We start from the raw sequence: 18937 nt of genomic DNA, 5'->3' as shown, positions 1-18937 counted from the left end.
TCCTGGCTACCTTAGGTATATTTTGCCATTTTATGCTCGTTAAGTAAGCCTTTGAATTAATTATTCCCACTCTGCAGATAAGGAAATTGAAGGTCAAAAAGGCTCAATATGTGGTCCAAGGTCACAAAGAGGTGGCCAAACCTGAATTTGAACCCATAACTGACTGACTGCAAAATACTTTTCACTCTGTAAAATACTTTTCATTCTACTATACTGTCTCTGGTCTGTGGTTCAGGAGAATCAGGTACTAACAAGTTCAGTGATCTTGGTTAATTCATTCTACCTTTTTAGAACTCAGCCCTTCATGTGTATGTTGATGGAAGTCGACTGAACTAGTGAAAGTTCACAAATGAATCAACGCTGCTTCACGAAAATGGGTTTTTCAGGCAGACTTAAAATTGAGTGTTGGGAGGTTCTGTTGCATGAAAATGACTCAGAAAACCATAACCACAACAGCACAGTGTAGAGAAAAGAATACAGGACCAGAACGGAGAAACCTGGGTTCTAGTCCTATCTCTGTCATTTATTAGTTGTGAGTCTCAGTTTCTCCATCCATGAAATGGAGATAAATGATCTACCCTGGCGATCTCTCAGTGTGTTTAACTGGTTTAAGGGAGATTATGCATGAAAATACTCTGTGACATGATTTATTAATACAGCCAGTTCTCTAATTGCCTTAGTTTTCATAACACAGATTAGATATTTCTAAATTAATTCATTAAGGAACATAATTTACAATCTGCTGGCCATGGTAGAATTGGGAACCAGCTCTGGCAAAGCCCACCAGCTCTGCACTTTTGTTTACCCTAACAATGGGAATAAAAGGTAATAAAAATATGTACAGGCTCTGTACCTGTTAGAGTTGATGGTGTTAGAAAAACAAAAACTTATTCCAGAGCAGGGAGTCCTTGCTCTAGAACTTACTGTGATGATGAAAATGTTTTATATCTGTATTACCCAGTATGGTATCCACTAGATATGTGTGGCTCCTGAGTACTTGAGATATGGCTAGTATAACTGAGGAACTTAATTTTAAATTGTATTTAATTTTAACTGATTCAAAGTTAAATAGCCACATGTGGAGAGTGGCTGCCATATGGAACTGTAGCTCTCGAGCAAAAGTGAAATAAGGATTTGTTCAACAATGTTAAGGTTTTATAATTACACTCTTAGGGCCAACAAGTGCACTGACTTTGTTTTTTTCAATTCTGAAACTCTAGTTCCTAATGCCTTTTTTTCAAATTAAACCAAAAATTTTTATAGCATGATTTTTGATCATGGGAGGCTTCTTTGGAATCCAATTATCATTGTATAGCAACGTAGATGATACCAATAAAATGTGAAGGTTGCCTAAGCAAAAACAATGATGTTTTGTTTTATAATTATATATTTGCCCACCTGGAAAGATAAAATAGTTTACTCTTACGTATTTAAAATTAAAAAGCAGAGGCTGAAAAGCACTAGGCCCTGCGAGTGGTTACTCAACCAACTACTGCTTGCCTACCTTGCGTTTTCTGCTCTCCGGCTTATGCACTGGTGCAAGTAGAGATACTCCTGAGGTGCACTGGTGGACAAGGCGGGCTGCACGTGGTTCGACACCGGGGGTTCAAAGGTGAACAAGGTTGGCTGGCTGGAGTGCGACGGGGCTGAGGATTTTCGTTCTCGGAGAAGGTGCTGATTGGAGCTGCTGAGCTCAGCTGGAGAAGAGCGGGGGCCGTGATTGGCTGAGGAAATGTTCCTCAGGGAGTCTGTGAAAAGGGGAAAGAGCTCTGTGAATGGTAAAGGAAGGGAAGGTGTCCTTATCCCAAACTGGGTTGTCAGACGAAGAGAAAATACTAAGAGCAGAGGCAATGGTCCAGCAGCAGCATTCTCTTCCTCATGCACCTGCCCCGGCTCTGCCCTCCCAGAGAGCAGGGCTGTGGCTTCCAGGCTCTGGACCTCCGTACTGCTCCTGGACGCGACTCCCTATCACAGCCTGGGCAGTATCTGCGCCACTTCCAGGAGGTGTGCCTACTCGAGGTCCAGAAGTGCGAGTCTGGCTCTCGAGCAAGGCCAGCCTCTGGGGCGGTGAGTGCCACTGCCTTCCCTCTCTTTGGTGGCTCCTGCTGTCATCACCTCCCTCAAAGCTAAGCTGGTTTTGTTAAATGAAGCTTTGCTTCCTGAAGACTTATTTACTGAGTCCCTGGACTGTGTGTTACTGTACTAATGACAAAAGCACATGTAATTGGAACGGTCCCTTAAGACTGGTCCCAGCTCCTCCCGCCTGCCTTTCCAAGTCCTCCAAGGACGATGTTCCCCACATCTTGTACTCACCACTCTCCATCTATTGGTCTTTTTTCTCTTAACTCTTATCTTAAACTCTCGTCTGTTGTGTTAGAAAGGAAGCGAGGTATTAAAGACAGATAGTAGTTTAGAATGTAATACCCCCAGCCAAGGGCATTATTCATTTGGCTGGCTCTCTAAGCTTAGTCCAAATTCCTTAGCACAACATACAAGGCCTTTCACAGTCTGACCTATTTCCTGCTTCCCTCCTCCCATACCCCAGGCATATGAAAGCTTCATCAGTCTGTGAATGCACCAGCCCCTTTTATGATTCTTTGTTTTGGCCTATGCTGTTCCTTCTGCCTGGATTTCACTTCTTCTCCTCTGGCACTCACACACAGACTTTAAGACCCTACACGGATATCACATTCTCTCTGAAACCTTCGTGGACTTGGCCATTCTTCTGGGTGCTAACAGCACGTGGCCCATGCTTCATTATATCCACTGTCACCCTGCTTCTTTGCCTGGCCCATGGGTTTCTAAGCATCATCAGTGACTGATGATGTTACCTCTACAGTGCCAGCATTTACCTAATAAAGCCCAGGTACATACAAAGTTCTGAGTCTGTCTTTGTAGAATAAGCAAAAACATTCATTCAGCATACAATAATTCCAACAGTGAAACTTTTTGTTCAAAAGAAAGATTTAAAGATGTAATTTCTGGCAATGTGATAGCTAGGGGGAGGTAATGTTTTAGTGGTGATGATGGTGGCTTTCTATGGGTATTCAAAGCACTTCAGAGGGGACATACTTCTGTTTCCACTCCCTGTTATCTGACCTATTTTAGTACCCTTCTCATGGCCCTGGGCAGGATCACCAGCTCATGGATGCTCTACAGCATTAATGACTCTCCAGTCTCTTCTGCTGCAGGGCAAGACAACTTCTGCCAGCGTACAGCAGGAAAAGCCACAGGCCTCTGGGGAAAAACTGTTCCATTGACAGCTGTATTGACCTCCAAAATGAATTCCCATTACAGGTCTCGTAGTGAACTGGATGTTTGTTAACAGAATCAATGGCTTCATTACTCCATTAGACCTGCAAGATGAACTCTCTAGTGGCAGAGGAGAGGGTTTATGCTGGGGGACAGAGAAGGCCCAGCGCCGGGGATCAGCCCAAGCTGCTGCCTGAGGAGACATAGGGAAGGTGCAAGGGAAACCTCTGGTGCATTCTACACTATCTGTGGTCTTTTGGACTCCTCTTCCTCTGCCCAGCCCTTCAATGGGGGCTTTCTTCAGGGTTCTGTCTCAGACCCTCCTATGACCTCACTCTCACTCTGGAGACTCTCCGGGGGTATCCTGTCCACTCTCACAGCTTCAGCTATGTGATAACAACTCGCAAATCTGAATCTCTAGCTCAGTTCTCTCTCCTGGGCTTCCTGTCTTATATCCCCCCACCCCCCACCACGCCCATCTACTGAGCATCTCCATTCAGCTGTCCCACAAGCAGGTCAAGCTCAGCAATCTAAACGGAACTCCTCCTCCTGCGTTCTCTATCTCAGTGAAGTACATCAACATCACCATCCAATCAGTTCCCCAAGCCAGAAACCTAGGCATTATCTATGACTCTTCCCTGTTTCTCAGCAACCACGTCATGTCATTATGTCACTGCCTTGCTTAAAATTCGTCAGTGGATCCCTGTTATCCTCAAGATGACTTACAAAGCTCTCTCTTTTAAAAACCACTTTCCTGTTTATTTCTTCAATCTTGTTTCCCACCTGTACTTCCTTGTGTTTCAAACAGAATTTCAGGAAAACACCAACCTCTTTCTCATCACTCCATACATTAGGCTATCAACTCAGTAAGGGCAGAGATACCGTCTCTCTTGTAACAGTTTTATCCCTAGAATGAAGCCCAGTCTGTGATACAACCCCATAATCATGTGTTGATTAAACACATGAAGTACATATAGCATAATAAGTCATACTCCCTCAGTAACATCCACTGACTCCTCATTACCTTCAGAATAAAGTCCAGGTTCCCCAATCTGACAAGAATAGCCATTTTGTCACAACCTACTTATCCTGCCTTGTCACCCAATTCATCCTTCATGTCCCGTATGTTGAATGCTTGTGGGTCTGTATAAAGGAAGAGCGACCTATCCTCAGCTCTAGGGCCCTCTGCCTCCAGCTCAGGCTATGGATTCAAATCTGTGACCCAGTCTGTTTACTCACAGAGCTAGAGAAGTTTCACCTGAGTCTCAGTTTCCTTATTTACAAATTGACATAGGGTAGTTTTATGAGGATGAAGTGCAGAGAGGGTCAAGAAAGCACTGCAGGTTGTAGGTACTCAAAATGTGTTCTAGTCACTTCTGTATCTCCGTGCCTAGAACAGTCCCAGCACATAGTGGGAATTCATTACATTGAATTCATTGTTGAATGAATAAAAGAATTTTCCCTGGCATAAAAATCCACATATGCGTGTTTCTTATGGTCAAAATCAGAGAGGTTTTTGAGGTCTGTCAATAAGATGAAGTAAGGGTTAGCATGAGTTGGGCCCACAGACACTTGGAATTCCACCCTTCTGACATAAAGCCATGTCTATGAAGCCAGTTAACTCCATAATGGTCTGCAGCCCCAGAAAAGTTCTTTCAAAGCTGTTTGGGCACTAAATCTTGCCAAAAGCCTACCTCAGCTTGCAATCTTAAAAGACTTCTACCTGAATTCATGTGATGATTCCTTGGTACCTTTACTGGGTTGAACAGTGTCACTCCAAAATTCATGGAACCTCAGAATGTGACCTTATTTGAAAACAGCACCTTTGCAGATGTAATTCATTAAAATGAGGTCATACTGGATTAGCGTGGAACCTACTTCAATGACTGGTGTCCTTATAAGAAAACAGAGACAAAGACATACAGGAAGGGGATGAAAGAGGTAGAGATTGGATAAACAAAAGGTGATATACCCATACAATGGAATACTATTCAGCCATATAAGTGAATGAAATACTAATACATGCTACAATATGGATGAATCTCCAAAACACTATGCTAAGAGAAAAAAACTAGTGATAAAAGACTATAGATTACATGACTTTATTTATGTGAAATGTCTAGAATAGGAAAATCCAAAGACAGCAAGTAGACTAGTGGTTGCCTGGGGTGGGGAGCAGTAATGGAAAGTGACTGCTAATGAGTATGGTATTTCTTTTTGGGTTGATGAAAATTTTCTAAAATTAGACTGGTGATGGTTGCACAACCCTGGGAAATACTAAACCCACTGAACTATATACTTTAAAAGGGTGAATTTCATGGTATGGGAAATACATCTCAGTAAATTTATAAACACACACACAGTTTGACAGTTCCTCAAAAAGTTAAACACAGAGTCACCATATGACCCAGCAATTCCACTTCTAGGTATATACCCAAGAGAAATGAAAACATACATCTACACAAAAACTTGTAAACAAATTTTCACAGCAGCATTACTTAGAATAGCCAAAAGTGGAAACAATCCAAATGCATATAAGCTGATCGATAAAGAAAATGTGGCATAGCGTATAATGGAATATTCAGCAGTAAAAAGAATAAAGCACAAATACATGTTACAACATGTACAAACCTTGAAAGTACTGTGCTAAGTGAAAAGAAGCTAGGCTCCATTTATACGAAATGCCTAGAAGTGGTAAATATATAGAGACAGAAAGTAGATTAGTGGTTGCTTACGGCTGGGGTGAGGATGGGGAACGGGAAGTGACTACTAATGGGTATAAGGTTTCTTTTTGGGGTCATAAAAATGTTCCCAAATTAGACTGTGATGGCGGTTGCACAGCCCTGTGAATATACTAAAAACATTGACTTGTACACTTTAACTGAGTGATATATGGTGTGTGAATTAAAACACACACACACACACATAAGCCCTTTGCAAAGTATGAAGTGTAAAGTATATGCAAGAGATTAACAGTCATCCAGTTAAATTCATCTGACCTTTAGTTTTTCTTTATTTCCTCTCCGAAGAGAAAACTGAACACTCAGTAAATACCGAGCCCTTACTAAACTCCCTTGAGTAAGAGACATTCTCCCCTTCCTACCTTCAGTTCCCTATAACTCCTCCAACCCCACTGCTGAGGGTTTCACCCCATAATCATAGCAAGGCAGTGGGAAGTTCAGCTAAACAAAAGGCAAGCACTAATGTTTCGGGGTGAAAAGACTCAAGCAGGTTGAAATTCCACCTCACAGTGTGTGGACCTCATGTACAGGACAGGAGTCAGGAGCCCAGGGATCCATTTCCAGCTCTGCTGTTAACTAGCTGTGAGATCATGGACAGGTCTCTCTCTGAGCTTTAGCTGCTTACCTGTCAAGATGGGAGGATAATCCCTGGCCTGCTTGTCTATCTTACTGGGCTGTTGTAAACGGCGAATGAGATAAGGATGTGAAAACAAATACATGCACTCATATAATTATTCATAGGATTTGTTGTTATTGCCTGGGTACCTTTTGAGGAAAGGAAAGAATGGTAAAGATAAAGGAAACATTAGACAATACGTGGCTGGGCTGTTTTTGGTATATGGCTGTAAGGCTGTTGTAATGATGTGTCTTGGGTCATTAGGAAGGTCAGTTATACAGCAAGAAGAAAATGGACATTTCCAGACTTCTGGCCTGAGCTTCGATCTCCAAGTCTAGACGAAAGATAATGCCAGAAAATGCCTGAGTCAATTTGTTTTCTTTTCAGCAGGGTTTTATTTTTTCCTCTTCTTCCTGGCTTCTTTTTAGGGCCCTACAAAATCACTCCCCTTCCTTTCCACAATCACCCCTGGGAAGCCTGCCCAGCATAAAAACACTCCTCCCACCTTCTTGCAAAACTCTAGAACAGGAAAGCTCTGAAGGATTTCAGTAGAGGAGCCCAGCCCAGGCCAGCCCAGCCCAGCCCAGCCATCCACTAGCTAGTGATAACAGGAGCAGGAAAGGGGTGGTTGGCAGGAGCTTCTGGAAAAGATGACTGGCCAAATAATGACTGGTTCCCTTATCTCAATGCCCTTTTAATCTTTATCCTTTCCCCCCCAAATCCCCACCCCAAGCCTCAGTGGGTCTCAGAACCCGTAAAATGGTAGACCAAAGTTCATGCTGGCGCCCAGGCTGGATTCAAAGCCTGGCTCTGCTAACTCCTGGCTCTGGTCTTGGACAGGTTACATAAACCTCTTTGATCCTCACTTGTTCAATAGGGAGAATACATACTTTGCAGGGCTGCTGCAAGGACTGGAGGTCATTTATACAAAGCATTTAGCACAGCACCCCACCATTCTTACTGCTCCTATTCCTAGAGTACACATGGAACTGGCTGAGACCCTGAAATTGGCCAAGAGGTATGGAATTTCTTTCCAAGTCACAACTATACCTTGTATAGATGTTATACGTGGACTAATAAGAACAAAAAGGACAATACTGACTACAATAATCACAGCTGCCATTTACTGAGCACCTACTATGTGTCTCTGGTCTACCCCGTGAGGTAGATATTATTACCTCCATTGTTTTTTTGTTTTGTTTTTTGGGGGGATGGAGAAACTGAAGCTCAGAGAAGTTAATAGTGAGCTCTGGGGTCACACATTTAGAAAGTGGCAGAGCCTAGATCTGAAAGAGATCTCATTGTCTTCAAAGCCAATTATTTTCACCCATGTAGAGAAAAGAGTTCCTACACAATCCCTATGAGGTGAATGGTATTAGCTTTATGGGAGGCAGAGTCAAATAACAGAATGAGGGTCTAGGCCCAGGTCTGCTGCCAACTGGCTGCGTGACCTTCGGTACGTCATTTCACCTTTCTGGGCCCTGTTTTCTTTATTTATAAAAGGAAGAACTTGGATTAGACCAGGGATACACATCAAAGTCATCTTTGGGAAATTTACGAGAGCTGCTCCATGTAAGACCTAATGAGTTATATTTACACATTTAGATTCAGATCCACTGGCTTGGTTTTTTAACAATCTCTGGTTCTTCATTCTGGGGCAGAGGTAGAAGGGCTGGGGTCAACTGAAAAATCAAGGGTAAAGCAAGCTCTGAAAGCCAAATGAAAGAACAAATTCTTCCCAAAATCTTTCTTGGTATCATCAAAATTCTAAATTGGAAACCATCCATGTTCTTCCTGGCCCTCCTTATCATTTGTCCACAGCCGACTCCAAAGGAACAGTGAGCAAGAGAAAGAGCCTGACGTGGTTCAGAAACGTGGGAGTCCAGGTTCTAAAACTACTTTGCCACAGGGCCTTGGGAAAAACTTTTAATCTCTCTCTACATCTCCTCTCCCATGCTGTCAAATGCCAAAGAGAACACCCACCTTACAGGGTTCTTTTGAGGATTCAATGAGGTGAAATATGGGTAAATAGTAACTATTAAATACTAAGTAAGTGGTTGTTGGTTGACAATTGTTATATCATTTATTCCTAGAAGTAGAAAGGTGGTAAAATTCTGAGGGTTCTAACTGGGGAGAAGATGATTAATGAAAGAATTTTGAAAACAATGGTGTTGGATTTTATGGGATGAGTGGTCCCCTGGAGAAAGCTAATTGAAAAGCAAGAATCAGATGGGTGGAGAATTCTAAAAACAAAAACCTGCTGACAGACTGGCTGAGTGCAAAATTGGATCAATAGATCCAGGTCATTTTAACTCACAATCACAAGCCTAAAATTATTTTAAAAGGAATAATCCTCAAAATCCTCTGGCACACATCATTACTAGAGAATTTATTCATACATTTAGGATCAAACACAAAATGTCTTCACTCTATACAATACCTCACATAATATGGTAACTGGAGGGGAACCTAGGGTCCATTCGTTATCACCACTGCCCTCCCTACTCACCCCCAAATCTCTCATTTACAGTTGGAGAAACCGTGGTCCAGAAAGGTGAGGCTACTTGTCCAAGGCCACACAGTGGATCAGAGTAAACCCTGAAATTAAAACTCAGATCTCTTAGTCCAGGGGTCCTTCTGCTGTACCAGTAGAAAGATGTATCAATGTGAATGAAGATATATTCTCTCTAAGGGGGGGTGGTAATCAAGTCAGGAGATCTGACCACCAGGACACTGGCCAGTGGGATTGCTATTTTGTCATGAGTTTATAATGTTACTCATATTTGCATGGTAAGTAAACATTTGCTGGATCAAACTACTAGAGACTAGTATAAATAATTCCCCAAGTTCAAAAATATAAGTCTTCTAGTGTTTATAAAAACTATAAAACAGAGGAAGAAAAAAGGGGAGGCAGAGAGGCAGTAACATGAGACCCTGTGAGACCTTTCAGGGACCAGGCCTCCCCACTCCCCTTCTGAGGAAGGATCTGGGAAAAAACACCATCTCAGAGATCCAAGAGCCAAGTCACAGCACCCTGACCTTGACGGATATGATCTCTTAGTCTACTTTAGCAGAAATCAATCCTGTGAAGGGGCACAGGGCAAAGAGAGTGAGTGGCTGCAGCTCGCAGGCATGTCACACAGTCTCTGGTCACACGTCCTTACATAACCTTCCTTGCCCTGCGGCATCTCATTTCAGAGATGGGAACCTAAGGTCCACAGCAAATGCCATGCTTTCTATAAGGTCTCTGGTGAGAACTAATTATGCCTTCCTCTAAACCTTTTATCGTACTTCATTTTGCTTTTTATTTTATGCTGGGAATTCACAAATCTCTCATACAAAACAGACCGTGAGCTGTTAGGAGTCAGGACCTAGACCATCTGTTTCTCTGGCGGTGTTCAGCACAACGCTGTGTGTCTACTAAACGTCCAGATTAGAACAAGGTGCTCAATAAACATACCACGGCAGTAAGTTTTGTCAGAATCTTTCCTCTTTGTGTCAGAAGAAGGAATGAAGAGCTCCAGGATCTGAACGTAAGCTGCTGTTCATGGTGTGAGGAACTGTAACCACTTACTTAGCAAGGCTGTCTGAGTTGTGTGTGTTTCTGGTTTTGGACAGCTGGTCTATATTTAGCCACGCATGCATTGTCCAGTTCACGTCGGACAGGTCAGCTTTGTTCTTATCTCACCTGCCACACGGACAGCACACCTCAGCTGTGACAGACCTTACTCCTGCTCCTTTGAGAGGGGCTTAGGTTGACTGCGTGTCCCCCTCAAAGAGTCAGTCCATAATTGGAATGAAGCACTCTTGTTGTTAACTTAGGGTCATGAGTACTGACCGTGGGCACTCTGCTAAGAGCTTCGGGCCTGTCAAAAAAGTGGATCTTGTCCTTGCTCTATGAGCTTATACTGCAGTTGGGAAGAGCAAATTTATACTTGGGGCAGCACTTCTCCCTTCCCCCAAGGAACTTTGGGGACTCATTAGTATTCCCATGGGAATCAATCCATCTAGTGGGCACCATAAGCTCACATGTCAATGATGCATCTGACCTTTGTGACCTTTCCACAAAAATATCGAAACTATATCACTGTATTTTTAAGCTAACCAACTTCATAAGAGGTAAGCTTCCCCTTCCTTTCACAGTGACTTTCACTAAGAGACAACTGGCTACCAGCGTGAAACACAAGTGTCAGACGTTACAATGATGGGAGTTTATCAAGAATCATTACCAGTGGCAATAATCACAAGAACAATCCCTGAAACTGCTCTAGTCTGGATGGTGAGGCTGGGATTCTAAGAGCTCCCTCCAGCTTGCCTAGGGAATTATGAGATCCACAGCATTACGTGACCCAGAACTGTGGCTGTAGGAGAGACAGTGTGGTTCGGGGAAAGGAACGTGGATTTTGAAATCTGAATCTGAGTGTTTTGCTGTGGAACCTAGGAATGGTATCCGAATCTGTGCCCTAATTTGTAAAATTTTTACAAATAGCTACCTGCAGCGTTATCCTAGAGAGTCAAGGAATGCCATAGTGTCTGTATATCAGTGCTCCACAAAGGGAACTTCTCCCTTAGCACTCCATCACTGGGGTAACCTGGTGTGTGAACTGCATTTGCAGACCTTCAGGGTTTGATTAGAGGCAGGACTGGTACCAGAGCATGCAAATGGATTCAACTGGCCTTTGACTGGTGAGTAGAGGACTGCAGGCAGAGAGCCTGGCAGGACTCAGCTTCCAATCGGCAGCTCTTTCTTATCCACTGTCTCCAGTCCTGGGGTCACAACAATCTCCTGGCTTCATACCTGTAGCTTCCCTATTCATCTTCCAGCCTTGTGTCTTGATGCCTCAGCAACCCTAGGTTTTTTTCACTGGGATCCAAAAGGGAGAGTTGTTTTTTAACATCCCTAGGAGGGCCAGCACACTAAGACCATATGTACATGCATCTGAGTAGGCCTGCCAAGGCATATTATTATACTAGAACAGGAGTTGGCAAACTAAGGACCATAAGTCATATCTGGTCGACAGCCTGATTTTATAAATAAAGTTCTACCCCTATTCATGTGCATACTCTTTATGGTTGCTTATATGTAAAGTTGAGTACTTGTGACAAAGAATGTTCAGGTGGTAAAGCCTAAAATATTGACTATCTGGCCCTTTAGAGAGAAAGTTTGCCAGCCCCCAGACTACAAGTTCTCCTTCTGGTTTGTACAATCATATCCTCTCTCAAAAATCTTAGTATCTAACTTAAGCTGGTCACTAAGGAGACAGAAGCGGGCTGAAACCAAGACCAGTGAATCCCAAACTTATGCTTTGGAATAATCAAGAAGAAGAATCACAGGAAAAGCCAGTTTGGAGAGCCCATGAATATTATTATAAGAAATCATATTCATTTTCATTTTAGCACACCTTGGGCACAAACAACATGCTAGTTGCTAGTCAGCATATAGAATCAAAAGGTACAAGAGGGGCTTCCCTGGTGGCACAGTGGTTGAGAATCTGCCTGCCAATGCAGGGGACACAGGTTCGAGCCCTGGTCTGGGAAGATCCCACATGCCGCGGAGCAACTGGGCCCGTGAGCCACAACTACTGAGCCTGCGCGTCTGGAGCCTGTGCTCCGCAACAAGAGAGGCCGTGATAGTGAGAGGCCCGTGCACCGCGATGAAGAGTGGCCCCCGCTCGCCGCAACTAGAGAAAGCCCTCGCACAGAAACTAAGACCCAACACAGCCAAAAATAAAGAAATAAATAAATAAAATTAAAGGGCTTCCCTGGTGGCGCAGTGGTTGAGAATCTGCCTGCCAATGCAGGGGACACGGGTTCGAGCCCTGGTCTGGGAAGATCCCACATGCCGCGGAGCAACTAGGCCCGTGAACCACAACTACTGAACCTGCGTGTCTGGAGCCTGTGCTCCGCAACAAGAGAGGCCGCAATAGTGAGAGGCCCGTGCATCGCGATGAAGGGTGGCCCCCGCTTGCCACAACTAGAGAAAGCCCTCGCACAGAAACGAAGACCCAACACAGCCAAAAATAATAAAATAATAAATAAATAATAAATAAATTAAAAAAAAATAAAATTAAATTAAATTAAAAAAAAAAAAGGTACAAGAGAATAACATGATAGACTTGTGTTGACAGGCTTGGGAAACCTTCTTGGCAAAGCCACAGAAGGTCATCACAAAAGAGCAGAGACAGCAGTGAGTCTTTCTCAGGTCTTCATGTACATGCTGAAGACCCTAAACAGGTATTGTGACAGTGTGAGGCAAGGAACTATATCTAGAATTTCAGGGTATGGGTTAATAGTTAAGAACATGGATTCTGCAGCCATACTGTCTGGGTTTGAATCCCAGGTCCTTTACTTAGTAGTTGTAAGAACTAGGGAAAGTTACTGAACCTCTCTGTGCCTCAGTTTCTTCATCTGTTAAATGGGAATAATGATAGGTATCTACCTCATAAGATTATATGAGTTAAGATCTGTGAAATGCTTTGAACACTGCCTCTACATGGTAAGCTCTATGTAAACATTATCTCTTACTGTTAGTAGTAGTATATTTAAAGAAACACCTTTGTTTTTGAGCACCTCAATAACTTAAGTATAATGCATCTCAAATCAGGAAAGTCAGCAAGGTTTATCTGATAAACATATTAATCACACACAGTAAGAATGTTTCCAAGTTCAGGGAAAATAGAGATAGTGTTATTTAGGATGTTTTAGTTTTGGGGAGATAAGAATAGCATGGTACACACACTCAAAGGGCTGCTGTGAAGATCACAGAGAAGGCTGCAACAATTTATTAGCCATACACTCAACAGATATTTAATGTGTGCTTATCATGTCCCAAACACCATGCTTTAAGTGGATTCTTGTATAATCTTCATAATAATATTGTGAAGAATGTCTTGTTTCTATTTTACTGATGCAGAAATTGAGGCTCAGAAAAGTAAACTGACTTGCCTAAGACCATGTTAAGACTGAACTCATCAGTGTTGTGGATTCATGTATTTATGATTCCAAGACCTATGCTCTTTGCTCTTTGTACTAAATTGACCTCCTGAACCGGTGTGTGTGTGTACGTGTGTGTGCCTGTGTGTGTGTGTGTGTATATATACACACTCAAGCACACACACACGCATCATACAAGTATAAGATGAAACCTGGGTTTCAATTCTAGCCTTGCCAGTTAGCTGTATGCTCTTGAGCAAATTAGCTCCCCTCTCTTGACCTCTAGACACTGTCATTTGAGGAGTTTGGAACAAAACACTCTCTAAGGGCCCTTCAAGATCTCATATTCTAGAATTTTCTCAGTTTATGAAATCTACTGCCTTCTCTGTCTTGGCTGGGTGTTTTGGCTGTTATGATTCACCAGCCATGAAGAATTCGTTCACTGACCTCATCCACAAAAGAAGTGAGGCAGTGGGGAATAAAAGCAAACAATAAATAAATGATAGATACGTAAAATAAAGTTCATATCCTACCTCTTCAGACTAGAACATCATCCATTTTGAATTTTTCTTTGCTTTTTTTAAAATTGTTCTTTTTCATTGTATACCACTATTTCAATATATAGAAGTTTAGACTCTCTGTCCTGTTAATAAGGTTAGAATGTTTTTGAAGCTTCTTTTTTTCCCCTCCTCAACGGTGAATTTCTCAAAACAACGTTTGGAAATAAGTTGTAATCTTTTAAACTGTAATTTTATATAACTATAACTATTTACAAAGTTATAAACAAACACTATAACTAAATCATTCATTTGAATCATCATTGGGCAGCCACTATGTGTCTCTACTAATGTGGTGACAGAAAGATAAAAGGGTCATGTTCTCATCCTCAGGTCTCTCACATATCTCCCCTCATTCCCAAACTTTGTGCTCTAGCCTCAGTGAGCTATTTCCAGGTCCCTAAGCTTCTGGGAACTTGGAGAAAGCAAGAGAAACCTGAACTTTGAGGTGGTGGATGTGTTAATTAACCTGATTGTGGTAATCATTTTACAATGTTTGCATATATCAAATCATCATGATGTACACTTTAAATATATACAGTTTTGTCGATTATACTTCAGTAAAGAGGTGGAAAAAATAAATAGCTGGTGTATTTATTTCCATTTATGTGAGGAAAAAAAAAGAGAGAGAGAAACCTGAAGTAACTGAGAAAATCCTGTATTGATCAGTTTTAACCTAAGTTGATTAGAACTTTAATTTCTATCACTAGCCAGATAGGGGCTTGATATTGAAATTAAATTCAGAAATTGAAAAAAAATTTTTTTTCTTTTCACACTTGAGGTTAACCTCAAATTTTTTTTATCTGCTAGCTATATCTTGGCATATAGCCAGGCACAGTTCAGTTAAAAGCAGCAAAACTTGGTGAAAACTGAGGGCCCCAGGACCTGGAACTATACACAGAGGAGGCAGGCAGTCACTGAGAAGGGTTCCAGGGGTGGTTTGGCAGAAAGAACATAAACTGGAGGACTTGACAGAGCTCATGAGGTCACTGAGAGCGGGTCCGCGGCTTATTCTCTTCTCTGGCATGTGACCCTAGAACAGGACCTGGCAAAAACAGGTACTCAGTGTGCAGAATGAGTGAACACAGAAACGGAAACTGGGCCTCACCCAGAAATGGGGGCAGCTGAGTCCGAAAGGAGGAGGAAGCTGTTGAGGGAAAGCAGAAGTGGAGTTTCTTCAGAAATTCAGGCAGACAGACCACTGGCCACCCGGAAGTCAGCCACTGGGCGGTGGGGCTCCAGCCACTGGCTTAAGGATTTTGGTAAGACTGGGGTCTCTGAGAGGGACTAAATCAAAGCAGGATGGGGTCTAGTCCTAGGTGGAATTCGATACGACAGTCAGGCTAACAGGGAAATGACTCAAGAATAGGAAAAGTAGGCAAAGTTCCAGGGCTGACCTTATCTCGCACACAATATGAGGGTCAGAACTGAGCAAAAAGGGTGAAGAATCCCAGAGCCCTGACTCCATGCTGGCGTGCAGGGTGGGCCTCAACTTGAAGGTAGAGTCCAATGGCCTTTGCAGAGTTCAGAATCCTATGCAGAACTGTACACAACTGGATGTTTAATCATAATCAAGAGCTTCAGAGGTCCAAGGTGACCTTACCACAAAATTCAAAGTCCTGATTCTACCTTTAGCCAAAAATTAGAGTTACATTGGGCTTTGGAATCTGGTCTGGGACCAATTCAACAATAATTTATTACCCTCCTTCACTAGAGATAATTAGAAATACTCAAAGAACAAAAAAGGGGGAGCGTCTCATGGGACGTCTGGGGAACTATCCAAAGCTTCTGGTGTTGAGGAGTTGGGATGAGACACTCTCATTTCTAACAGTCTGTGGGTTTGGCAGGTACATTAGACTTTATGCTGGCTGGCTGGCTGGGACGGTGTGGGGGAGTGTCTGGTATATAAGGGAAAGTAGGAAGGAGGATCAAGGCTTAGAATGAAAAGAAGAGGGTCAGGTTTCTCCCTGTCTCCCTTTCCTCCTCCAGAGCGTCTGGACTTTGCTGCAGGTCAGGCCTGAAGCCTGTTCCAGGACAATGCAAAAGTGTCTGTGGGGATTTTACAGAGTTCATGTCCCAACTCAAAGCTTACTCTCAGGGTGACAAGACCCAGCTGTAGACAAAAAAACAACAAATAAACAAAAGATTGAGGAGGAAGGTCTGATATTTCAGGGTTATTTAGAATACCAATTTTTTTTTTAAGGCATGAGGATTTCAGATCTGGCTGGAAACTGGTCTGGATGTTTATTTTCCCCACTGTCTCTGGAAAAAAAGGGTGGGTGATTCAGAGAGCAGCCTCCGCCTCTGGGCTGGGGCCCGGATCAGTCTCCACTCTGTTCTTCTTTCCTCCAGGGACCTGTGTAAGCCTGGGGAGAAGCTGCCTATCACCTCCCACATTTGCTCTAAGCTTCCAACAAGGGTCTCCCAGAGGAGTGAGAGATCTGACCTCAGTTAAAAAAAAAAAACCCAGAAAACAAAAGGTAGGGGAGGGAACAAGGGAGGCCAAGTTCCTCCCAGGAATGAGAAGAGAGAAAGGGTCAGGTCTCCTAGAAAGGCCTCTCTCCTCTCCACCGTCCTACACTCCCAGCTTCTCCCCGCCACTCCCACTCACTACGTCGGGGTAGTGGGGGAAGGGACCAAGGTCACCAGAAGGCACCTGAGTGGACTGCCTGTCTCTACCACAGCCCTCCCTGCTGTGAGAAGTCCAGCTGGAATAAGGGGTCCTGACCTTTAAGGCACCAATCATTCTCTCTGGAGGGGAAGGAGCTGTTTGAAGACCCTGATAACATTCCTCCATTGGAGGTTGAAGATTTCCCCAAACGCACACCTGTGGGTATAGTTTCATCCTGGAAGGGAACCAGGACTTAAAATAATTCTGCTATTGAGTTACTGGGGAAATTCACGGATTACTAGAAGTGTAAATATTCACAAAATATTTAAAGTAGGGGGCAGTCTCACCCAAAATTTTAGTAAAGGTGGGGAACAGATGAACAGTCGGTTGGAACTCTGGGAGGTCATCTTTCCATAGAGTTAGTCATGCAACTACTGTGAAATTCCTGCCAGGGAGTTCAAGAAGGGGAAAAGCTATAATAATAGACAGGATATGGAGGAGGCTCTGGCCTTAATTTCAAAATCTTCAAGAGTTGCAAACGGGGCTCTGGTGACCTAAACTCCCTGAGGTTTAGTTCACAGTAGTTTGTTGGCTACTCTGAGATGGATCATGTTATCTTGATGATTTAGCCGCCCGAGATTAATATTAATGCATAGACAGCACTTTACTTTCTAAATGTTTAGTTCTCAGTGATATATCAACTTCTTGCTTCTCCTCCTTGCTGGCTATTTTGTGATTTACAAGCAGCCACAATAAACAGGTCTGTGAAAAGGGGTTCGGATAAATGAGAAGGAGTTAGAGCATACAGCCCTAGAATGGAGTTAAAAGCCTTGGATTCTAGATCCGGCAACACTGCTTCTTGGCAATGTCAGTGCCTTTAAACTTTAGCTTCCTTATTTGTGCAACAGGAATAGTGCTAGCGGCCCTGCCTAGCTTATTTTGTTTCTTTATATGCAAAGGAGACTGCATAAGTGTTTTGTAGACTGTAAAGTTCTCTAAAAACACCAGATACTTAAATCATATCCTGTTTATCTTGACCTACAGATAACAAAATCATCATTTTCACCAAAAGCACGACACGGAAAATGGAGAAACAAGCAGCTACTGTTCACATTGTGCGCCTATACATTTTCCCAGCTTTCTCCCAACCCCTCTGCAAGGGAGCATCATCTCCATTTTACAGATGATAACACCTCAAAGAGATACAGTTACTAATTCAACATCCTAGAGCAAATAAACAGCAGCAGCTAGGGTGCTTTTCGGAGTGCACGTTAGAGCAAGGGGCTGTGCAGGTCCTGGACCAGCTACTGAATAGAGGGAGGAGGGAGGGGATGAGTGGGAAGGAGAAGCCCTCAGCTTAGAGGATTCAAAGGGGTGAGGGCTTTCCTAACAGTGGATGACTCCTGAGCCCATGAATCATTCATCCATGCTCTGTGCTGGGAGCTGCTTCTTTTTATGTGTGGTACATCTGGTCAGGGACAGCTGCCCACGACGGGGCCACAAATGTGACGACTTGGACCCGCCTGCTCGTAAACACAGCTCAGAGCAGCTTTCTGCCCCCTGACTTGGGGGACTGAAGGCTATTTTGATTCCCAGAGGAAGGCGGGGTTCTTACTGTTGCCTGTGCGTACATGTACACACACACACCCCCCCCAAACAAACAACAAGCAAACCCCATGTATGTGATATGAAATCTTGATATTCATTCTTAGAATTGCCTTTCCTTTCTGAGCATTGTGCCTGGTTTCCTTTTGGAAAGAGTTCTCTATCAGGAGGCTGTTTCTTCCACCCTTGTGTCGATATTCAAACTCAACGTGTCACTCCTGGTCTGGTCTTGATCCTAGACAGGTTTTATCCTAGGCATTTTTGGCTGGAATACGTGAGGAATTGGAGAGTGGCATCAGAAAGAAGAAGCTGGGGGTGGCAAGAAGGATTAAAAAAAGACTCCATCTGCTATAGAACGGCTTCCAGCTTAAAGTGAAAAACACAAGTTTTTTTACGGGTCCCATCACAACTCTTTTAAAAAAAGAAAGGAAAAAAGGAGTATCTGCTTGAAGGAAGCTCCCCATGGGAAGAAATTTCTACAGGACCAACAGCAAGCAGGGGTATGGACTGCACAGCTCCAGGAGATACCTCTACATAGAATACAATGTGAATATTCCTTTGGGAAATATGAAACTTGAGGGGCTGCCAGTGGTCTAAGGTCTGCGTTGATGAACCCATAGAG

At 43.2% G+C, this 18937-nt stretch overlaps 1 protein-coding gene across 4 annotated transcripts in view; it reads right to left on the bottom strand.

The window, feature by feature from the left end:
* Positions 1 to 18937, bottom strand: part of GAB2 (GRB2 associated binding protein 2) — a 182814-nt gene that overhangs the window by 28145 nt on the left and 135732 nt on the right. For all 4 annotated transcript variants that reach the window (XM_061204094.1, XM_061204095.1, XM_061204093.1 and 1 more), the window contains exon 3: positions 1505 to 1748. In XM_061204094.1, coding sequence (XP_061060077.1) covers positions 1505 to 1748 — 244 coding nt within the window. The remainder of the gene's footprint in view (positions 1 to 1504; positions 1749 to 18937) is intronic.

This window comes from Eubalaena glacialis, chromosome 10, assembly GCF_028564815.1.
Source record: "Eubalaena glacialis isolate mEubGla1 chromosome 10, mEubGla1.1.hap2.+ XY, whole genome shotgun sequence".
NCBI classification, from domain to species: Eukaryota; Metazoa; Chordata; class Mammalia; order Artiodactyla; family Balaenidae; genus Eubalaena; species Eubalaena glacialis.
This window is presented reverse-complemented; position numbering and strand designations above follow the sequence as displayed.